Consider the following 18,201-nt stretch of genomic DNA (forward strand, 5'->3'; position numbering starts at 1 on the left):
ATTCTTTTCTTTTACTGAATAATAAAAGGATAGAAAATATTTAATAATTTGAGAATATACAATCATTTGATAATATCTTCTCATTACTAATTATGGTTATATTACTTAAAATATTTATATAATTATGTATATCTACAGCTTTATATTTAATAATGATTGCATATAAATAAAAGATAATGTTAATAACAATAATGATAGTATGATAATAATAATAATGATAGTAATAATAATTATTATTTGGCCACTCCTTACAATGCTGAGAAATCTGCGCAAAATTCTGTTCGACCTTTAGCCAAGCCTCAATTCCTTTTAAATCTTTCTTTCCAGCCAGGCATGTTCTTCCACATATTTTTTGTGACTTTTAATTTAGGTTTTTTATCAAATAAAGAACGATCGATATTATCAGATCTATTCATAAAAGGTATTGCACATTCTCACAATTCTATAGACTCATAACTTCTATCATTATCATTATCATAAACATACAAATTTTGGAACTTGACAAACCGTAAAAAACATACCACGACATGAATCAAATCAACAACCATTTAAGTGATCAATAAAAAATCAATCATCCCTTTGCATGTGACGACATGTGAAGTGCACGGAGTTTATAATCAGTGTAAATTTCTTACTTTTCGAGAAATAAAATGCATACATTTTGCAGAAAAATGACCAATTTTTCTCTATTACATTGCATGAAAAATGTTTAATGTTTCTTTACAAAATTAGAGTTGTAATAAACTTCATTTTTTGACTTTGATCGATTCATGCCATTTGTGTAAACATCGAACTTCATTCTTTACACTGATCCTCAATTATCCATTACTTGTTTAACTTTCTCTTCATTAATTATCAATTCGTTGTCGTTTAACACATATTTAAATCTTTGATCATTCCACCAATACGGTCCGTCTTACAACTGCTCTTAAATTACGTCCTTTTTCATTTCTGAATTTTCTTAAGATATATCCTGGATAATCCAGCGATTTCAAAAAAGTTAAAATTAAAGGAGCTATGTCTTGTTGGAAGATCATACCTTAAAATATCGCAATTGGTCTATTTTAAATCCATTTCATATCCATATTTACGTAAATTTTCAAATCTCTTATTGATGCTTATAATTAACAGATGTTGGATATTTTTCAAATTCACATGCAGAAATTTTCCAACAAAAAATTTCAGTTATCTCTCAAATTACTCTCTCATAATTTGCGTGTTCGGCTGCTGAATAAATAAAATCTTGAAAGGATGACAGTGCTGGAAACTGGTGATGAATTCTCGAATGCATTTAGCGAGCGATATGAACAAAGTGTTATGGATAAATTTATCAGCATCATTTTATGCAGGTATCAAGTGGTGTGTTGATAAAAATCAATAAGTGGAAAAAAAACAGTTTAATCACAAATGTTTTAGAGTGAAAAATGTATTTCTTGATCTGGAAAGATTACTGCTGCTCTGTCGCTAATCATGCTAATTTTTTCCTGAATGCATTTGAAATTAGCGAAGATTTGGGGGTATTTTAAAAGCTGAAATTATTTTCAGGGGTGATTTAGCCAGGCAAAAACTTGATGCAAAACCGGTTTCATTTTTTCAACTGGTATTTCTGTTTACTTCTCCCTTTACAAGTATTTAATAAACTTTTTTTTGTCCAGAAATTTCATACAAATTTATTTAAACTACTTTTCATGTCAAATAAGCTCAGCTGAATTTGTTATTATCTCCAGTTTCGATTCGCTACAACATACGATCGGTTTATGATAGCAGTTGGCGTCTTCTTGGCTGTACTTTCAGGTATAGGTCAACCGACGGTCTGTTTGATTGGTGGTGAATTAACAAATATTTTATTGCTCACAAAAAATGTGCGTTTTGCATCCATTTTTCTGCCTGTTCATACTTTCCGAATCCATCCAGCAAACCTCATCTAGAGATTTTTCATTTGTCATTTAGTATTCGATCGTGGCTTCAAGCCTTTAATTTCTTGCCAAAACATTTATGCTAGTATTACTTCTTACCCGAAAAAGAGAGTAAATCGAACAATTTAATCTATCTAAAATTTGAAAAATTTACAGTTTGAAAAATCTGACGCGTTTTGGTATCAGGCTTATGTATATATTTATCTTTATGCATCAGTCGGAGTCTCAATGGTTATTGTCACCATTACACAGGTTCATTTCATCTTACTTCATTTATTTTATTGAAGTTTTTTTAATTTCCAAGAAACTAAACTTTGAACTTCCATTTCTCAAAAGAAAGTATCGCTGTATAGTGGAATAACATGATAGATCGGTCCGAAACTTGGACGACTTTAATTTTAATCTTGAATCTGTCAAACTGTTGACTTAAAACAATATCAGTTCATTGCTGTCCTTGACAATTTCAGTATATCTGCTTGAAAAATGCATCTTTAAATATAACATGCACTATGCGACAAGAATATATGAAATCATTATTGCGCCAAGATGCGACATGGTTGGATCAACAAAAGAGTGGTACATTGACTGCCCAACTTAATGCGTAACTATTATTATTCTACAGCAAATCCCTATTTTCCCATTTGTTAACGTGGACTAAAACAGAGTTCCTTCATGTCTTCTTTCTCAGCCATCCGGAAAGCAAATGATTCAATTTCAGAAATATAGAGAAAATTAAGGATGGTATCAGTGATAAAGTAGGCATGATAATACGTGGTGTAGCAATGTTTTTGACTTCTCTAGTCATCGGATTCATCTATGAATGGCGGATAACCTTGGTAATGCTTGGCATGGGACCTGCTTCTGCTGCGCTTCTGTCTATCATGGCTCGAGTACGCTTTCAGTAGCTCGTAAATGTTCTTCAAGATATCTGAAACAAATTCGAAAAGATCTATATACAATGGTAGAAATACCGATCGACTAATTTTTCTTGGAATTTTTGCTTAACAACTAATTATTATCTTCTGGGTCCTTGCAGCAAGTAGAACGTTCAAGTGGCCCGCAAATCAACGCTGATGGTCGTGCTGCAGCAATTCTCGAAGAATCGATCATCAATGTGAAAACAGTAGCTGCATGTAATGCACAGGAAACAATGATCGGACGATACGCTGCAGCACTGAAAGTCTGTCGTAAATTTGCATTGCGCGCCTATGCGTTCGCAGGTTTTTTCGACGGTCTCTTCTTCTTCGTTTTATATTTTTTCTTCGCTGCTGGCTTCTAGTAAGTTCCATTCAATAAAAAGTTAAATTTTGCTCAATTTCAAACAGTTCTCATCCCCTTCTTTCTAGCAATGTATCACCTCAAATTTATAATGTTTTATTCATTTGTATTTGTCTGAATTTTATGTATCCCAGCATAAAACTATTTGATATTCTCAAACTGCTTATTTATAAGTTCTGTAAGATTAATCGCCACCACTTCCTATCAAAATCTAGTTTTTTTTCCTTTTTTTTTTGAAGTGATCATTATTAAAAGTGCATCGGCAATAACTGTCTAACTTCCTGAATAAATCTAAAATCGAAATTTCGAGACTTGAGAAAATAAATTCGAATATCATTTAAAGCTAACATTTGTTCAAAAATGTAAAATCGGGGATTCTTCATTTTTGTCAAAACATTTTTTTGATATGTTTTACTTTCTTCCGCAGCTATGGTGCCTATTTGTATCAAATTCGTACAGTTACTAATCCAGGATTTATATTTACTGTTGCAAATGTGATTATGTTCGGTTCCTACTACCTTGGTGTACTTAGCCCACACCTGATGGCTGTACTTAATGCACGAGTTGCCGCAGCTGTTATCTACAAAATAATCGACCGAGTAAGTTAACTTTCTCTTTTCACTATTTCTGTTTGCTAATACATTTGTGAGTAACAGACCACCTTAATTACAAAATAAACTTTACCTGCAAGGTTCACCACACTAACTCACTACGTATTTTACTCCGTCACGAATTTGTAATGCTCGAATTTTTGACTTAACAAAGTACTTCCAGTAGAGGAATCATTCTGTCTTCTCTAAAGCTTTTAATTTTGTCTTTTTAAAGTCAAGCGTCATTATGATAAATAACATTCAGAAGTTAAATGAAGAGGAAAATTACTGAAAGGTTTGGGGAATGGAGAAAAAGAATATTATTGCAAATTATACACCGTGTATTTATGATTAGCCAAATTCTGGTGTTAAATTGGAATTTAAAAGATAATATCTTCTTGCATTTTCTTGATAATTAATTTTGCATTTATTTTCGTAGTACTAATTGTAATTTTAATGATTTCTTGATGCATTCCTTATTGATAATGAAAATTAACAGCTGAGTATTTATTAAAAGATTCAGCTTAATTTTAAATTTCAGAAATCATCTACTGATTCTAGTTCAACAAATAGCATAAAGCTGAACGAAGTGAAAGGTTTAGTAGAATTTCGAAACGTTAAATTTTCATACCTAACAAGCAAAGAACACCTGGTTCTCAATGGATTATCATGGATAGCAAAACCGGGTGATACGGTAGCACTTGTGGGTCATAGTGGATGCGGTAAAAGTACATCTGTTAGTTCGTTAAGTACTTCTTGCTAATTTGTTGCCCTGTGATATCTGGGGCTCTAATATTTCATTTTATTAAGTTGGTTCAAAAACATTTCTGTTAACATTAATTTGTAGACCTGTATAGATGTGACGAAAGAATGTGTACATACTTACATCCTTCCCAAAACACGTTGGCGTACGCCTACACGTACCATCCATCTATCCTTGATTTCTTTTCATTTATTCATATAAGAATTTAGATTGGTTTACTAACTCGTCTATACACCTGTAATTCCGGTGCAGTCCTGATTGATGAAATTAACGTACTTGATATCAATATCCACAGTTTGAGAAATGTTGTTGGCGTCGTACAACAGGTCGACACTTCATTAATTTAACTAATTTAGAAAAAATTATCATTATTGATTATTTTTCATCATTATTGATTATTTTTTCATCATTATTGATTATTTTTAGTTTCTGCTATTTATGTTCGTCTTTTTTTGCAAAATACAATTACAGTTTTAAAAAGTCTTTCAGTCCATTGCAAAATAGCTAATTTCTCTATTTCTCAGTCAGCGGTTAATTGCATTCTCTTATCGCTGGTCACTCTTCTTTTTTTTTTCAAATTCAGGAACCGTTGTTATTCACCGGGACAATTAAGGAAAATATACTACTTGGCAATCCTGATCTTACGGATCAAGAAATCATTGATGCGTGCAAAACTGCGAATGCGCATGATTTTATTGATAAATTAAGTGAGGTAAAATGTAAATTCAATTTTTCATGAATTAAAATTGTTGGAACAATTGAATTTCGCTGTTCCACAAATGGTAAGCAAAGTGCAATAGACTGTAGAATGCCTCTTTTTGCATAACCTAGGATAAAGTTTTAAAAATGAAACAAAAATGTGTGAAAGGGTTACGATACGAGGATCGGCGCTGGAGGTATACAACTATCTGGTGGGCAAAAACAACGAATAGCGATTGCGCGAACGATAGCTCGGAATCCAAGAATTCTGCTGCTAGATGAAGCTACCAGTGCACTTGATGCTGAAAGTGAAGCAATGGTACAAAATGCCCTTAAAAAGGTTCTATAAGAATTTCCTCTTTTTTTCTTATTATTAAAGCATTATTCATTAATAAATTCCTTATTTTTGGTATAATTTAGTTTGCTTTTCTTTATAAGCTTAATTGATTTACCCATTATCTCAATTTCGCTGATCTGTTTACTTCTTTTGCTTTCTTATAATTTGAAGAGTAATTAAATGATAGATGCGTTCCACTGCACGCTAACGCAATAGGTTTTCTAGGCATCTATTGGACGTACAACAATCGTCATTGCGCATCGATTGTCAACATTGCGTGATTCTAATCAAATTATCGTTCTTGACAAAGGTCAGGTCGCTGAAATTGGTGAGTGCCGTGGTTATTTTGGTGATATTTCTGTTCCCATCGGCAATATTTGCGTTAAAAATTAATGTGTTAAGCTTTAACTGGTATTCTAATCAATGGTTTCCAGCCAAAGCTAATTAAATACTTCTGATTCAAAAGAATCTTCTACCTACAAAGCGATCTTGTGCAATGCCGCAACATTCCCAACTCGAATTCTCTCTTGCTTTTTCCGTGAACTTTCGCCATTTTGTAGGCACTCACAAAGAGCTTTGCAATCGAAAGGATGGTATTTACGCATCACTGGTCAGATCACAGCAGTTTGAGGAAAAGCGGAATATATCACCTGTGACGGTTGAAGAACTTCCATCACAAGCATTTCATAGATCCTTGTAAAATCTTTCCGTTTGTTAATCAGTTTGAGCTCAGTGGTTCCAAATTTCTACAAAAGCTTGAAGTCATACAGTGTTCCCAAGAATACTAATATGAACAACAACTGAGGTTGAAATTTCAGAACATCAGAGATACTTGACAACTGAATAGTCAATTTATCTAAAGTGAGAATTTTTTAGTACTGGAAGTAGTCGCAACTCATCAAATTATGGTATATTATCATCGATGACACGAGGCAGTATTATTAGCGGTGATATGAAACGCGCATCAATTACTAAAGAACCATCAGAAAAAATTATTGGACTTAATGGAAAGGTTTGCTTAATTCAATTTTTTCGTTAGACTCACTTATGACAATTTTTATTCTTCTTCTACTGACTGTGTTTCTCCCGTGTTGTGTTTGCATTCGGAAGGAAGCAAAGAATCCTGCCTAACCTTATGCCTAATAATAAACTGGATTTAGTGGGACAAACAGCCTAGATAGATTTCCATAAACTTAGCAGATTCAAATGATTGAAATGTTATAAACAAAAACAACAGTTTTTGTTTGTAACATTCTACAGTGTGGAAATGAATGAATGGAATTTGTTCTAACTTGCCAAATAGACCCGTCGATAATATGAGAATTAAAGTGAAGCGCAAACAGCAAGTGTTAAACAGAAAAAATGCGTCTGGAATGTGCGCAATATGAAACATCTCTTGAAATCCGTTGTTGCATTCACGAATCAATAACATTGATTCACCGTACTGTCATGGTTTATGAGTAGTTCGAATATGGGATTTAAAACGGATTGATTTTATGGTAATAATTATTTATCCTTCAAAGGCATTCTTCTGGGAATAAATACTACTTTAAAATTAATCAATTAACTTTTGAACTTATTTTGGTAAAAACATTAGTCATATTTGATGCGACACGAAGGTTTCTTTCTTCCTCCTTTTTACAGCCTTATTCGAAATAATTCTTTTAATGTCGTCTTGAAAAATGAAACACTTTTGCAGAAAGAAAATAAATCAAAAGGTTTATGGCAATTATACACGAACTGTAATGGCAATTACGGAAAGCTGATATTGGCGGTATTGGCATCATTGCTTCGTGGAATGGAATTGCCAGCTTTCGTACTCATTTTTAATCTTGCATTTGACGCATTCGCACAGACGGATTTGCGATTAATGATGCGAAGAATTTTGCCTGTTGTAATTATTTATATTGTATTGGGCGCTGCATGCATAATTGTTCTTTTTGTTGCGGTAAGTATTTTTAAAGCTTTTGTATACGCAAACTGGAACTTGCAGGCCCCAGACAAATTTCTTGGTCGAAACTGCTTTTGAAGGCTTTCCAATGACTTATGAATTATTTTTTAGCCATTAATTAATTTCGTTGAGGTCAAATGGATCTTAAAGTGTGACTGTTAGGATGAAATATTACTATTAACTTGAATATCGACTAAACTTTACAGGCGTTTTCATTTGGATGGACAGCAGAATGTGTTGTAGATTTTCTACGCATTCGAGCATTCCGAAGTATGCTTTATCAAGATGCTGCATATTTTGATACGCCATCTACAAGTCCTGCTGTGACTGTTACACGAATATCTGTTGATGCTCCAAACATTAAAGCGGTAATATTTTCAAGTAATCTGCTTGCTTTTATTCAGGATTTATATATTTTTTCCTATTGATTTACATAATTTTGGTCCAAATTTATTCGTTTTGTAGGCAGATAAGTTTTAATTTACTTAACGTTGCAAAATGTTTAAAAAACGCTACAATTAATTTTCTTGTAAATATTCAACAAAACTGAAAATTTCTTCCCTTTTTAAAGGCGCTCGATCCGCGAATGATGCAAATTGTGAATAATATTGTGGCGATTGTTGTGCTGATTATTGTTGCAGTAATATTTAATTGGCAAATTGGCCTTGTTGGTACTGGAAATCTCCTGACACTCGTTATGTTGCTGTTGCTTATCGCACGTCAAATGCAGAAGCTAAATAAATATGCCATAAAAGAAGATCTTACCGGTCAAGTAGGCTGTTTTTCTTGTGCTTTCAGTTCAATTCCTTTCCAAAACTTAGCTCATTCCCTTGTCACTTGTCATGAAATTTTTTTTGTCTTTGCGTTAGAGGAGAATGTGATGAAATTCCGTCGTATTGCTTGACATGGACGCAAGAATTTTGATAAAGGCTTAGTGATGACAGTGACAGATTTATTATTCATAGATTATTAGCGAATGTGGGCAATAGTCGTCGTTGGGTTTCTTGTTAGTGTCGAAAGAAAATCTAGCGTGTTGAGCAGTTGAACTGGAGTTTAAAATAGAAAATAGAGATGTGGAAATGAAAGAAGATGTAGGACGGAGACTTGTCACACATCGGAGACTTGTATCAAAACTTATCTTCAGTCGCCCGAGGAAACCCTTATATAGTGGATATGGTAGACAAACTAATACATTGCATGAAAGACTAATTCTTGGACAAAGGAATGTGATATTTAATGATAGTCTAAACATGTACCATGGATATAAACATCGTTATCAGACTAGGTACTTAACAATATACCCATTAATGTCATAAGATGGGTTGTTAGACCAACTGCTCACTAAAAACCAAAGATTACAATTAGTTTGATTATCAAAGCGACAATCCTTTATTACAGTATTAGATGAATTGGGCAAATTTAATTTAATGAGTTTAATACGTTGGAAATTTAATTTTAACTTTTGTGTAAATGAATCACTTATTGGTAAAATGAATTAAATAAGACAATATTTATGGCATAAACTTGTGATACACATACTCTAACTGTTTTGACGGTACTAATCCAATTTAAAACACAAATTTTAAATACTCTTCAAAAAAATACTTTAAATACCTTCTCGGGTTTTCCGATAGTCAGTACTCATACGCATTTGGAATCAGTTTGTCGAGTGAACAAGTTTTTCATAGCTCAGCATATGACAATTCACGATAATTTCTGCAATTCTTGCAATCGCAACTGTCTTGAAAGATACTGATGATAGAGTCCAGTATGTCGAGATAAGTTATCATTGGATATATGAGAGGAAATCAGAGTATCCGTGGAAGAATTTGCGTTAATCGTTGATTGTTGGGACTGTTTTTCTTCGAATCTTTTGTTATCACTTTATGTGGTTAGATTCTAATAATAACAATAAGCAAAAGAAAGAAGACATTCTAGGATTAACTGCTAGTGGGACTGGAGAACTTAATTCAAACATTAGGCGAGTTACGAAGGAGTCATTCAATACTGTGAAATGTGATAATTAATTGCAATCATCACAACAAAACGGAGGAGAAAGTATATTTTAATGAACTTTTTAATAGTTGGCAATCGAAATTGTGGAACAAATACGAACAATCCAACTGATTACAAGAGAGGAGCACTTCCATCGGGAATATATCCGACAAATCCAGGAATTGTTGCGTGTGCAGAAGAAAAGTGGCCCATATGAAGCAGTACTTTTTGCCGTTGCATCCTCCTTCCTGTTCTTCAGTGATATGTTATCTTATGCAACTGGCATTGCATTAATCTATTACGGATACTCAACACCGAATGAAATTTTCACGTAAGTTGTCATAGTTAATGCTCCACACAGAACAAAGTTTTATGTAAGTTATGACAGTTATCTGCATAATTTACATCGTTTCTAAATGGAAGTGAGAGAAAATTGGTGTCAATGATTGCATTTATTTTCATTAATACCTATTTCAGCGCTGCAATATCAATTTCAACCAGCGGATGGGCGATAATTATGGTTGCCGGCTGTTTGAATACATTTATCATGGCATCACCAGCTTCCGATTCATTATTCCAGATCATCAATACCGGAAGAAAACCTGACATTATTGAGAAGGGCTCACGTCCGGTAAACTTTAGCATTGGATTATTTCTGAAGTTTGTAAAAGATCTAAATTATCTCGATATGTATAAAAGATCTGAACTATTTCGATATATATGGATGGTTCGATTATTGTTAATATACTTTAAAATATTACCAAAATGTTCGGCTTTATTTCAAGGATCTACTTTTTAATTAAAAAATATTTTCAGAAAATAATGGGTGATGTTGAATTTAAGAAGGTGCACTTCTCGTATCCAACAAGGCCGCAACGAAATGTTCTTAACGGTCTTAATTTAACAGCCTATGCGGTCAGTTCAAGTTGAAATTGAGCCAGTTATTAAAACAAATATCTTTATCAAATTCGTCATATGAAATTTAAGGGACAAACGATTGCTGTCACTGGACCATCTGGAAGCGGCAAAAGTACCGTAATCGCGTTGTTGGAGCGTTTTTATCAATTTAATTCTGGACAACTGGTAAGCTTATTATCACAGCTTACGTTATCATTTTTTTTTCACAAATTGTCATAATCGATGAAAAAATTTTGCAATTTAATGAAGACTGGATAAACTTGGAATTTTTTAAAGATCCCAAAGACTTGATAGAGCTGAATTTTGTTATTGCAGTGATTGCTCACAGACCTTAAAAATGAAACAATTTCTGTTTTTTTGTGGTGAAAAGCAGAAATGGCCCCTAATAGCAAGAGAAACGAAGATATTACTGTGATATGCTCTAATTTCATAACAATTGAAATTGATATCAATGCACGTAAGGTCAAAGTTTGGCATAACTTTGACTGATATCAATTTCACCTCACTGAGAATGACATGAATATATTTTTAGAATTTGGATGATAATTCGATTACGAAAATATCACTACGTTACTTACGCGAACAAGTGGCACTGGTCAGTCAAGAACCAGTACTGTTCAGTGGCACAATAGCAGAAAATATCTTACTTGGTACGACTGGTAAAACAATGGATGACGTACGTGAAGCTTGCAAAATAGCTAATGCTGTGGATTTCATTGAAGCTTCACCACAGGTGATAAGAATCTTGTTGTTTATAAATTTTTGCTATAATGAAAGACATAAGATAGGAATATGAAGCTCTGCTGATAGAAAACACAAATTGTATTTCCTCGCTGATAAAGTCGAAATATCAATTTAGGGCTATGATACGGAGGTTGGTGAACATGGTGGGCAGTTGTCAGGTGGTCAAAAGCAACGCATTGCTATTGCTCGGGCGTTAATTCGAAATCCGAAGATACTGTTACTTGATGAGGCGACCAGTGCACTGGATGCGGAAAGCGAAAAAGTTAGTATGAAATACTTTTTCTAGTCCAACTTTTTTTTTTAGTCTCCTGAAAACGTTAAAAAGTTTTCAACTTATTGCTCTTTTGACTAACAAAAGTTAGCTTCTATTTTCATAAAATTTCACACTTTTAAGAAGTGTTTCACAGAGATTATTTCCCTAATAAATTAGTAATTCAGGTAAAGTTAGAGTAAGCGTTTTTATCAGCCAAGCAAAATTTATTCCATTTCAGTCATCAGAAATAAAGAGCATGAAATAAAAGATATTTAAATGTTCCTGAAAGTTTTCCAGTCTCCTTGTTTCTAATCATTCAGATAGTTCAAGCAGCACTGGATGTGGTAAGTAGTGGCCGGACATGTATTATAGTTGCACATAGACTGTCATCCATTCAACACGCAAATCAAATATTTTTCGTTGAAAATGGACGAGTAGTCGAAGAAGGGACACATCAGGAGCTTATTGAACTAGATGGGAAGTATGCTGATTTAATTCGCAAACAAGATTTGAAGTCTTGATTGGTCAATGAACAGAGATGTAGTGATGATTTTAAGAGAAAATAAGACATTAGTAGCTTTAAATCTAATGGAAATTTGTTAACCTTAATGAGTCAAAATCTGTCGCTTTACACTGCTCTTCTGTCATTATTATCTGTACTGATTCATTTCTAAATGAGTGTTAGCTTGCTTATTTTGAATTAACTATAAGTTGTCCTTACCTCATTCTTAGGAAAAGGTAGAACGAAATGAATTATTTTACGGACAACTGAATAGTCCTCATTTTGTTACATAGCTATTGACCCTTTTTAGCAAGATTACTATTTCCGACATTCACTTTGGCAAATTTCATAATGCTTGATTTACAATTTCTAGTCATGCAGAGTATGTTTTACCGGCGATAATTACACCATAATTATTTTAATTTCAGTTTAGATTACACTTAGAATTTAAATCACAGCTATTATTTATATTCTTTGCGCGGCATAGATCAACACACGAAGAATGAATTTTCCAATCGAAGTATATCATGTGAAAATAAATTGAATCAAATGCAATTTTATGCTGCTAAAAGCTATATTAGCAATAAAGTGCAAACTAACAAGACTGTTCCAGATTTCCATCATTCAGTGGTTGAGTTAGTCATTCCCACTCTTCTTCACTTCGACTTTTATAACATTGTGGCAAAACATTGAATGGGTTTCCACAATCTCTCCTAAAGATGAAGTTACAAACAGTGAGAGAAAGTCTGATGTTTATTAGATACATGTTTTAGCCATGATTGCATCCTTCCAATATTGAAGTGAAGTAAGAATAAGGTATAGAGTAGAACGAACAGAAATACGAACATCTTTTAAGAAATTGTCGAATTATTCAACATTGGAACTGTTCTCTTCAGTCCGTAAACAGCAGTTACTGAGGATTATTTTAATGTTTAATACTTGACTATGGATTAAAACGGAAAAAATTGAAGGTTAAATTGTTTTTGACAAAACATGCTAAATAAACATCGAGATTATAAGCGAATTTAAAATCCTAATACGAAATAACGAGAAATTCTTTACCTAGCAAAGTAATAAGACTATAAAATAAGATCTCATTAAACTGAAACAATAAATCGTACGGAGTACTTGACTGAGAAACGATCCTAATGATTCCAAATGACTTGGCTTTCAGGGGCTTGATTTCTTGCTTAATAGTTGCTTTGTCAAAATGACCTGTTAATCTAGTGATGAAATTTGAATAGCACAACAAAATTCATTCCCGTGAGAACTGATCAAAGCATATAAAGTTCCCTATTAAATATTGATCTTAGCTAAAGGTGTTGGATCAATAAACGGAGGGGAATAGCATGAATTGTGTAATTTAGCTTTTACCTGGAAGAAAGGTCATAGGAAAGTCTCTCTGCAATAGTTCGAAGAATCAAAGTTAGACTTCAAAGTCCAATGAATGGCCGAAAAAAATCACCAACCACCTTTAAATCTGCGAAGACATTATCATTTCGATTAATATGCTTGGAAGTGTAACGTCTGACAACCTGTATACGAGAGGCATAATTAGGAAATAAAACATAATGAATTAATTATTTACGTGAGGTTTTCCATCTATTTCATGGATCATGAACGAGGAAGTAATAAACCTAATTTTGGCTCTAGAACAGATACGGTATAATATATGGTTCACCATTTTCATCATCTTTTTAGTCTCTTCAAGACTTCCTTTAAATTATTCATCTAGTTTTCGTAACAGGAATACTCGCTGGTGGTTAGCTGCCGTTTCAAATTCACGATAATGCACCGCGAACGTATATGTTTGCTAGCGCATTACGTAACTGTAAATTTTCAAAACAATCATTTGAATTTCATCACTAAAATTTTACCATGATCCGGACTACTCAGTGGAACTTTTCAAATGATTGTAGTAACGGGTTAACGATAACATCCATGCAACAGCTAAGCTCTCGAATTGCTAGACCCTCGAATTACTGGATTTCAAATTGCTTGGCTCTCGAATTATATGTATTCCTCAACAACACGCCAAATAGAGTGGTCGGACAGACTTAGTGATTGAGTAGCTGATATGAGATTAAAATGTTCGTTCTTTGATTGAAATTCAGAGTATACGTCGTAGTTTTCCCTGTCTAACTGAACCAATCCCACAGGGCGATGAATGCCATTTTGTAGAAATAAGTGGAATTTGAATATTCTACACTGGAAGATACGGCTCTAATAGCCAAGAGATCAAAACTTCCCTTCGTGCCTCACGCAAACATTAATAGGATTCTTTTTTTGTCCATGAGCCCATAAGACATAAAAAGTGATAATGATTTAAAGTTCATCGAGTAGAAATATTACAAAAGTAAACAATTTCGATTCAAACTGTTTTGTTGAATAACATTTAGAGGAAAAAAAGCACCTCTTTGAAAGTGATAACACCAACTAGTTACCCGCGACCGGTAACATATGCGTGAGATAGAGCCAACATTGAGAACAGCGTATGTACCTGATGTTCGCTTTGAATTAAAACACTTTTAACTATTGATCTTCTCATTTTTCGTCCATAAAAAGACCTTATGGTCCCTGGTACGAATTGATTCACAAAGACCTTATAGTCTTCGTGAACCAGTTCGTTGCAACTTTTTTACATTTGCTTTGAAGAGCTGACCTCTGTTATCTTACCTATTCCCAAAATAGAAACAAATCCAACTATTAGTAATTGTTTTTATCTTTTGGGAGAAATTAATTAGTTGCCATTATTGCAGAAAAAAGAATTAACATTTACTTTGTATAGCAAGTTAAAACGGAGTTGAATCGATAACCGCTTCATTCAGATATACAATTTGATCTAGCAGGATGTGTTCTTTGACCTTCTCTTCAGCTCATCGGCTGTGGTCTTACAAATATCGCTGATAATGGCAAACCTGAAAGCCAAAGTTTCGAAATACACTTGTCATAAATTTGCCAACAAGATATATCTCCAAATAAATATCATTTGAAAATGTCGATGCCATTTCCATCTCATGAAATAAAAGCAGTTGCTAAAATATTGACCAAAAGAGTCAATGAAAAGCTAACTGCAGTCAAGTAGAAAAAAAAACCTAACTGCAGGTTGGGGTTGCAATGCTGAAGTGAAAGGAAAATATGATTTAATGTAGCCAGATGTGAACAATGGCGGAAAATGCACTCTTCGTGAACTCATAAATGCATTTGTCCTCGAGGTTCGAGGTCATTTACCTATTATTTATCTGATGCGGAATTTTCGACAACTAATATTCCCAAAATCTGCTGATTTGTCTTTTTATAATGATAAATTTTGGGTTTCTTCTCAACAATTCTTATAATGATTTATATCATGACAAAGTTGTTATGAATTAGAATCTCTAGATGAGTAGCAAATTTAGGAATACATGGACTGGGGATGATTCCACTTCAAATAATAAAAATCAACAATGAAATGCCTTATAAGCACGGTTAGGGATATCCTTCTCAATGTATGGCATGGTCACAAGCCAACGACCAATTCCAAAAAATCCTGAATTCTTTTTAAAAAAAATGATTTGGTGTATTTTTCCAAATTAGAAAGCAAGAACTTTTAGTGGCCTAAACCAAGATATAATGCTTTAACTCAATATCATATCCTTAAGTATTGTAATCATTTTACTTATAGCATTAATAAGTTGGTATCAACCTAATCAATACTTTTAGTGGTATCGAATACGAAAAGTATTGGCTAGTTTAATCAGCATAGGTAAGTTGTAAATTTCAAGGCTGAAAGTGCTTGTTTATTAATTGCATCTACTAGAGATGTCCATGTCAATCATTTAGTTTAATTTGCTATTCCGAAGTGTCAGCTAAAGTGGACATACAATACTTTGTAACCTTTCTCAGTAACATTATGTATCATTTGGGAATTCCTCTTTCCCAAACATGAAAATGTCTAGGCTAAAATAAAAGTTTCAATTCGAGAACTTGAACTATTCCGAGTGAGGTGGCATCTGCTATAAAATTCCATCAGCAAGCAGCTGAAAATAATCCACTGATATTTTTGTGATAGAAAGCAAACAAAAGATTAAAAAACGAGTAACCACGGAGGCACGAAGAGGTGAAATTGAGAGCAATGTATTTCCAGTAATCAATCCTTCGTCTGGCAAATTCTCTTTGGCATCTGGTACCAATGATGCGGTCTCATTTCCTTCATTTGGATGACCTGGCTGTTTTCTAGGTAACCATAATGAAGACCTGGAATAAATTATGTATTTCCCATAGAAAAAAGTGTCAAACTGTAAAAAAATAAGAACGGTGATATAGAACAGTGATAGCAATATTCCAGCTCATTAGACTGGTAGCTGATAACGAAATTAGCTAAATGTCAAAATATTTTCTTTTGAACAAAGAAAATATTTTGGAAAGAACAAAATGGTGCAATAATTTATAATACAAGTTTTTTGAAAAGTTAGATCATGAGGAAACAAGAAGAATACCTTTTTTATGCTGTTGAAAATCTTAACAGAAGTCCTCTCATTAGAAAAAATATTGAATTCATCTCGATCAATTGTCACCTTATAATTACTACCAAGTATTTTTTGCTACAAATCTAGGTAACACTTTATATTCTAAATTTGTCAAATTCAAATTCTATAAACACATCAAATAATCCTTAATTCAAGAACTAATTATATGAAGTGCCCTGATTATGTGAAATAGTTTTATAAAAGCTACTATGTGTACGCCACTCACCCAATACAAACAATTTTGGTACTCTAGTGCAACAACTGTAGAAGAACTTTTCATTTGAACTACTCTCAGGAAAAAATTAAAGTTGTAGAAGGATTTGAGAAAAGACAACCTTCTTCGATCAGTAACAACAGGAAAACTTTGAAGTGTTGGTACAAAGTGTAGTATTTCGCAAAGCCCTTTATAATAAAGCCACCAACTTTGCAATATAAATAAAATCTGTTCTACTTTTACTATGTGCACAGTATAATGTTTATACTTTCATAGTTGGAAAAAGTGAAAAGGATTTCACAAATAAAAATGGGAATTTTTGTATGGTAACAAGAAAAAAGTAAGTGAAATTTGTGACCGTCCACAAGCTCATTTCATTTCGAAAATATCATCGATTTGGTATCTGTTTTAATGGATGTAGAATGCTGCCGAATGTTTAATCACTACAATGATAATGAAAAAGGAATTATAAAAGAAAAAACTTATCCATACCCAATGCTTTATTTGAAAGTATCAAAAATCTGATTGAAGATGGAAATGAATTCAAATTTTGAATGGAAATAAAAGTATTGATTTCTAAATTATGTAATCATCTAGTTCCATTAAAATCTCATCTAATGAATGCATAAAAGTAATTGCTTAATAGTTTCCACTATGAGCTTCTTTTCGGATTTTGCTGTTTGATCGAGTGTCAGACTGATAGATCATTTGATACTTAAATGATAGCGTTCTGATATTTATGTTCTGAGTCTTATAGAAATCCACTTATTTGTGATTCAGAATAATCTGATTCGGAAAGACGATAAGTCCGATGAATATGGATATTTTTGATTCGAATAATACTTTCATAAATAGAAGGTTGCAAAAATTTGCGTACCGCTTTACCCACCAACATTGCTACCTGCTTATTCAAAATTTTAATACTTCTTCGAGGTTACATCATTTGTTTCTGGAAAAAGAACGATGTGCTTCTTTTTTTTATCTTACGGCTATTTATTATATTTCTTAAACTGTTTCTCTTTCTCATTACTTTATCTTCCCTCTACCTGTTATCTCGGAAGATATAATTGATTTTTGAGTCGTCTTCTTTCATTACTTCTATAGCTGATAAATCTTTGTTTGGTATCCCTATGAAAAATAATTGCCTACCAACTGTAATAGTTAATGGAACCAAATCATACCAGAACAGATAGTAATGGAGTAAGCTCCCCCGTAAACTCGCATATAATTACGGTTATAGAAAGTGTATGTCATACTGCACTTGTATAAGCTGCTATACCTAGAGTAATATTTTTGTCGGACACTTCAGAAAACCTTATCTGTCCGTGATAATCTTTTCATAAAAGGAATAAGTTCGACATTAGCTTGGTTCACCACAGAAATGAAACTAATAATTAACTGAAGAATGAAACTGAAATAATAATAATTAACTGAAGAATTGATTTAGGATAAATTAAACTCTTGCAGGTATTAATAACCCAATAAAGTTCATGAGAAATAAGTGATCCATTCGTTCCATGAAGACTTTCTGGA

General features: G+C 33.1%; 2 protein-coding genes across 2 annotated transcripts; one reads left to right on the top strand and one right to left on the bottom strand.

Moving 5' to 3' along the window:
• Positions 1–1,176: 1,176 nt before the first annotated feature.
• Positions 1,177–12,287, top strand: LOAG_03722 (hypothetical protein). The gene is made up of 25 exons (XM_003139259.2): positions 1,177–1,349; positions 1,546–1,600; positions 1,728–1,862; positions 2,073–2,168; positions 2,384–2,517; positions 2,635–2,806; positions 2,953–3,194; positions 3,622–3,793; positions 4,326–4,520; positions 4,757–4,873; positions 5,131–5,259; positions 5,416–5,586; positions 5,809–5,911; positions 6,144–6,279; positions 6,460–6,595; positions 7,283–7,531; positions 7,741–7,902; positions 8,106–8,306; positions 9,619–9,860; positions 10,007–10,160; positions 10,346–10,444; positions 10,517–10,612; positions 10,980–11,180; positions 11,307–11,453; positions 11,765–12,287. Exons 1-25 carry the CDS (start codon positions 1,252–1,254, stop codon positions 11,963–11,965), a joined length of 3,843 nt encoding a protein of 1,280 aa, XP_003139307.1. The 5' UTR covers positions 1,177–1,251; the 3' UTR covers positions 11,966–12,287.
• A 3,654-nt stretch (positions 12,288–15,941) lies between these two features.
• Positions 15,942–17,922, bottom strand: LOAG_03723 (hypothetical protein; the record flags this gene model as incomplete). The annotated part of the gene is made up of 3 exons (XM_003139260.1): positions 15,942–16,182; positions 17,715–17,796; positions 17,850–17,922. The coding sequence occupies 3 exons, from the start codon at positions 17,920–17,922 to the stop codon at positions 15,942–15,944; spliced, it is 396 nt and encodes a 131-aa protein (XP_003139308.1).
• Between the last annotated feature and the right edge of the window lie 279 nt (positions 17,923–18,201).

Source organism: Loa loa (assembly GCF_000183805.2).
Source record: "Loa loa unplaced genomic scaffold supercont3.385, whole genome shotgun sequence".
Classification (NCBI taxonomy): domain Eukaryota; kingdom Metazoa; phylum Nematoda; class Chromadorea; order Rhabditida; family Onchocercidae; genus Loa; species Loa loa.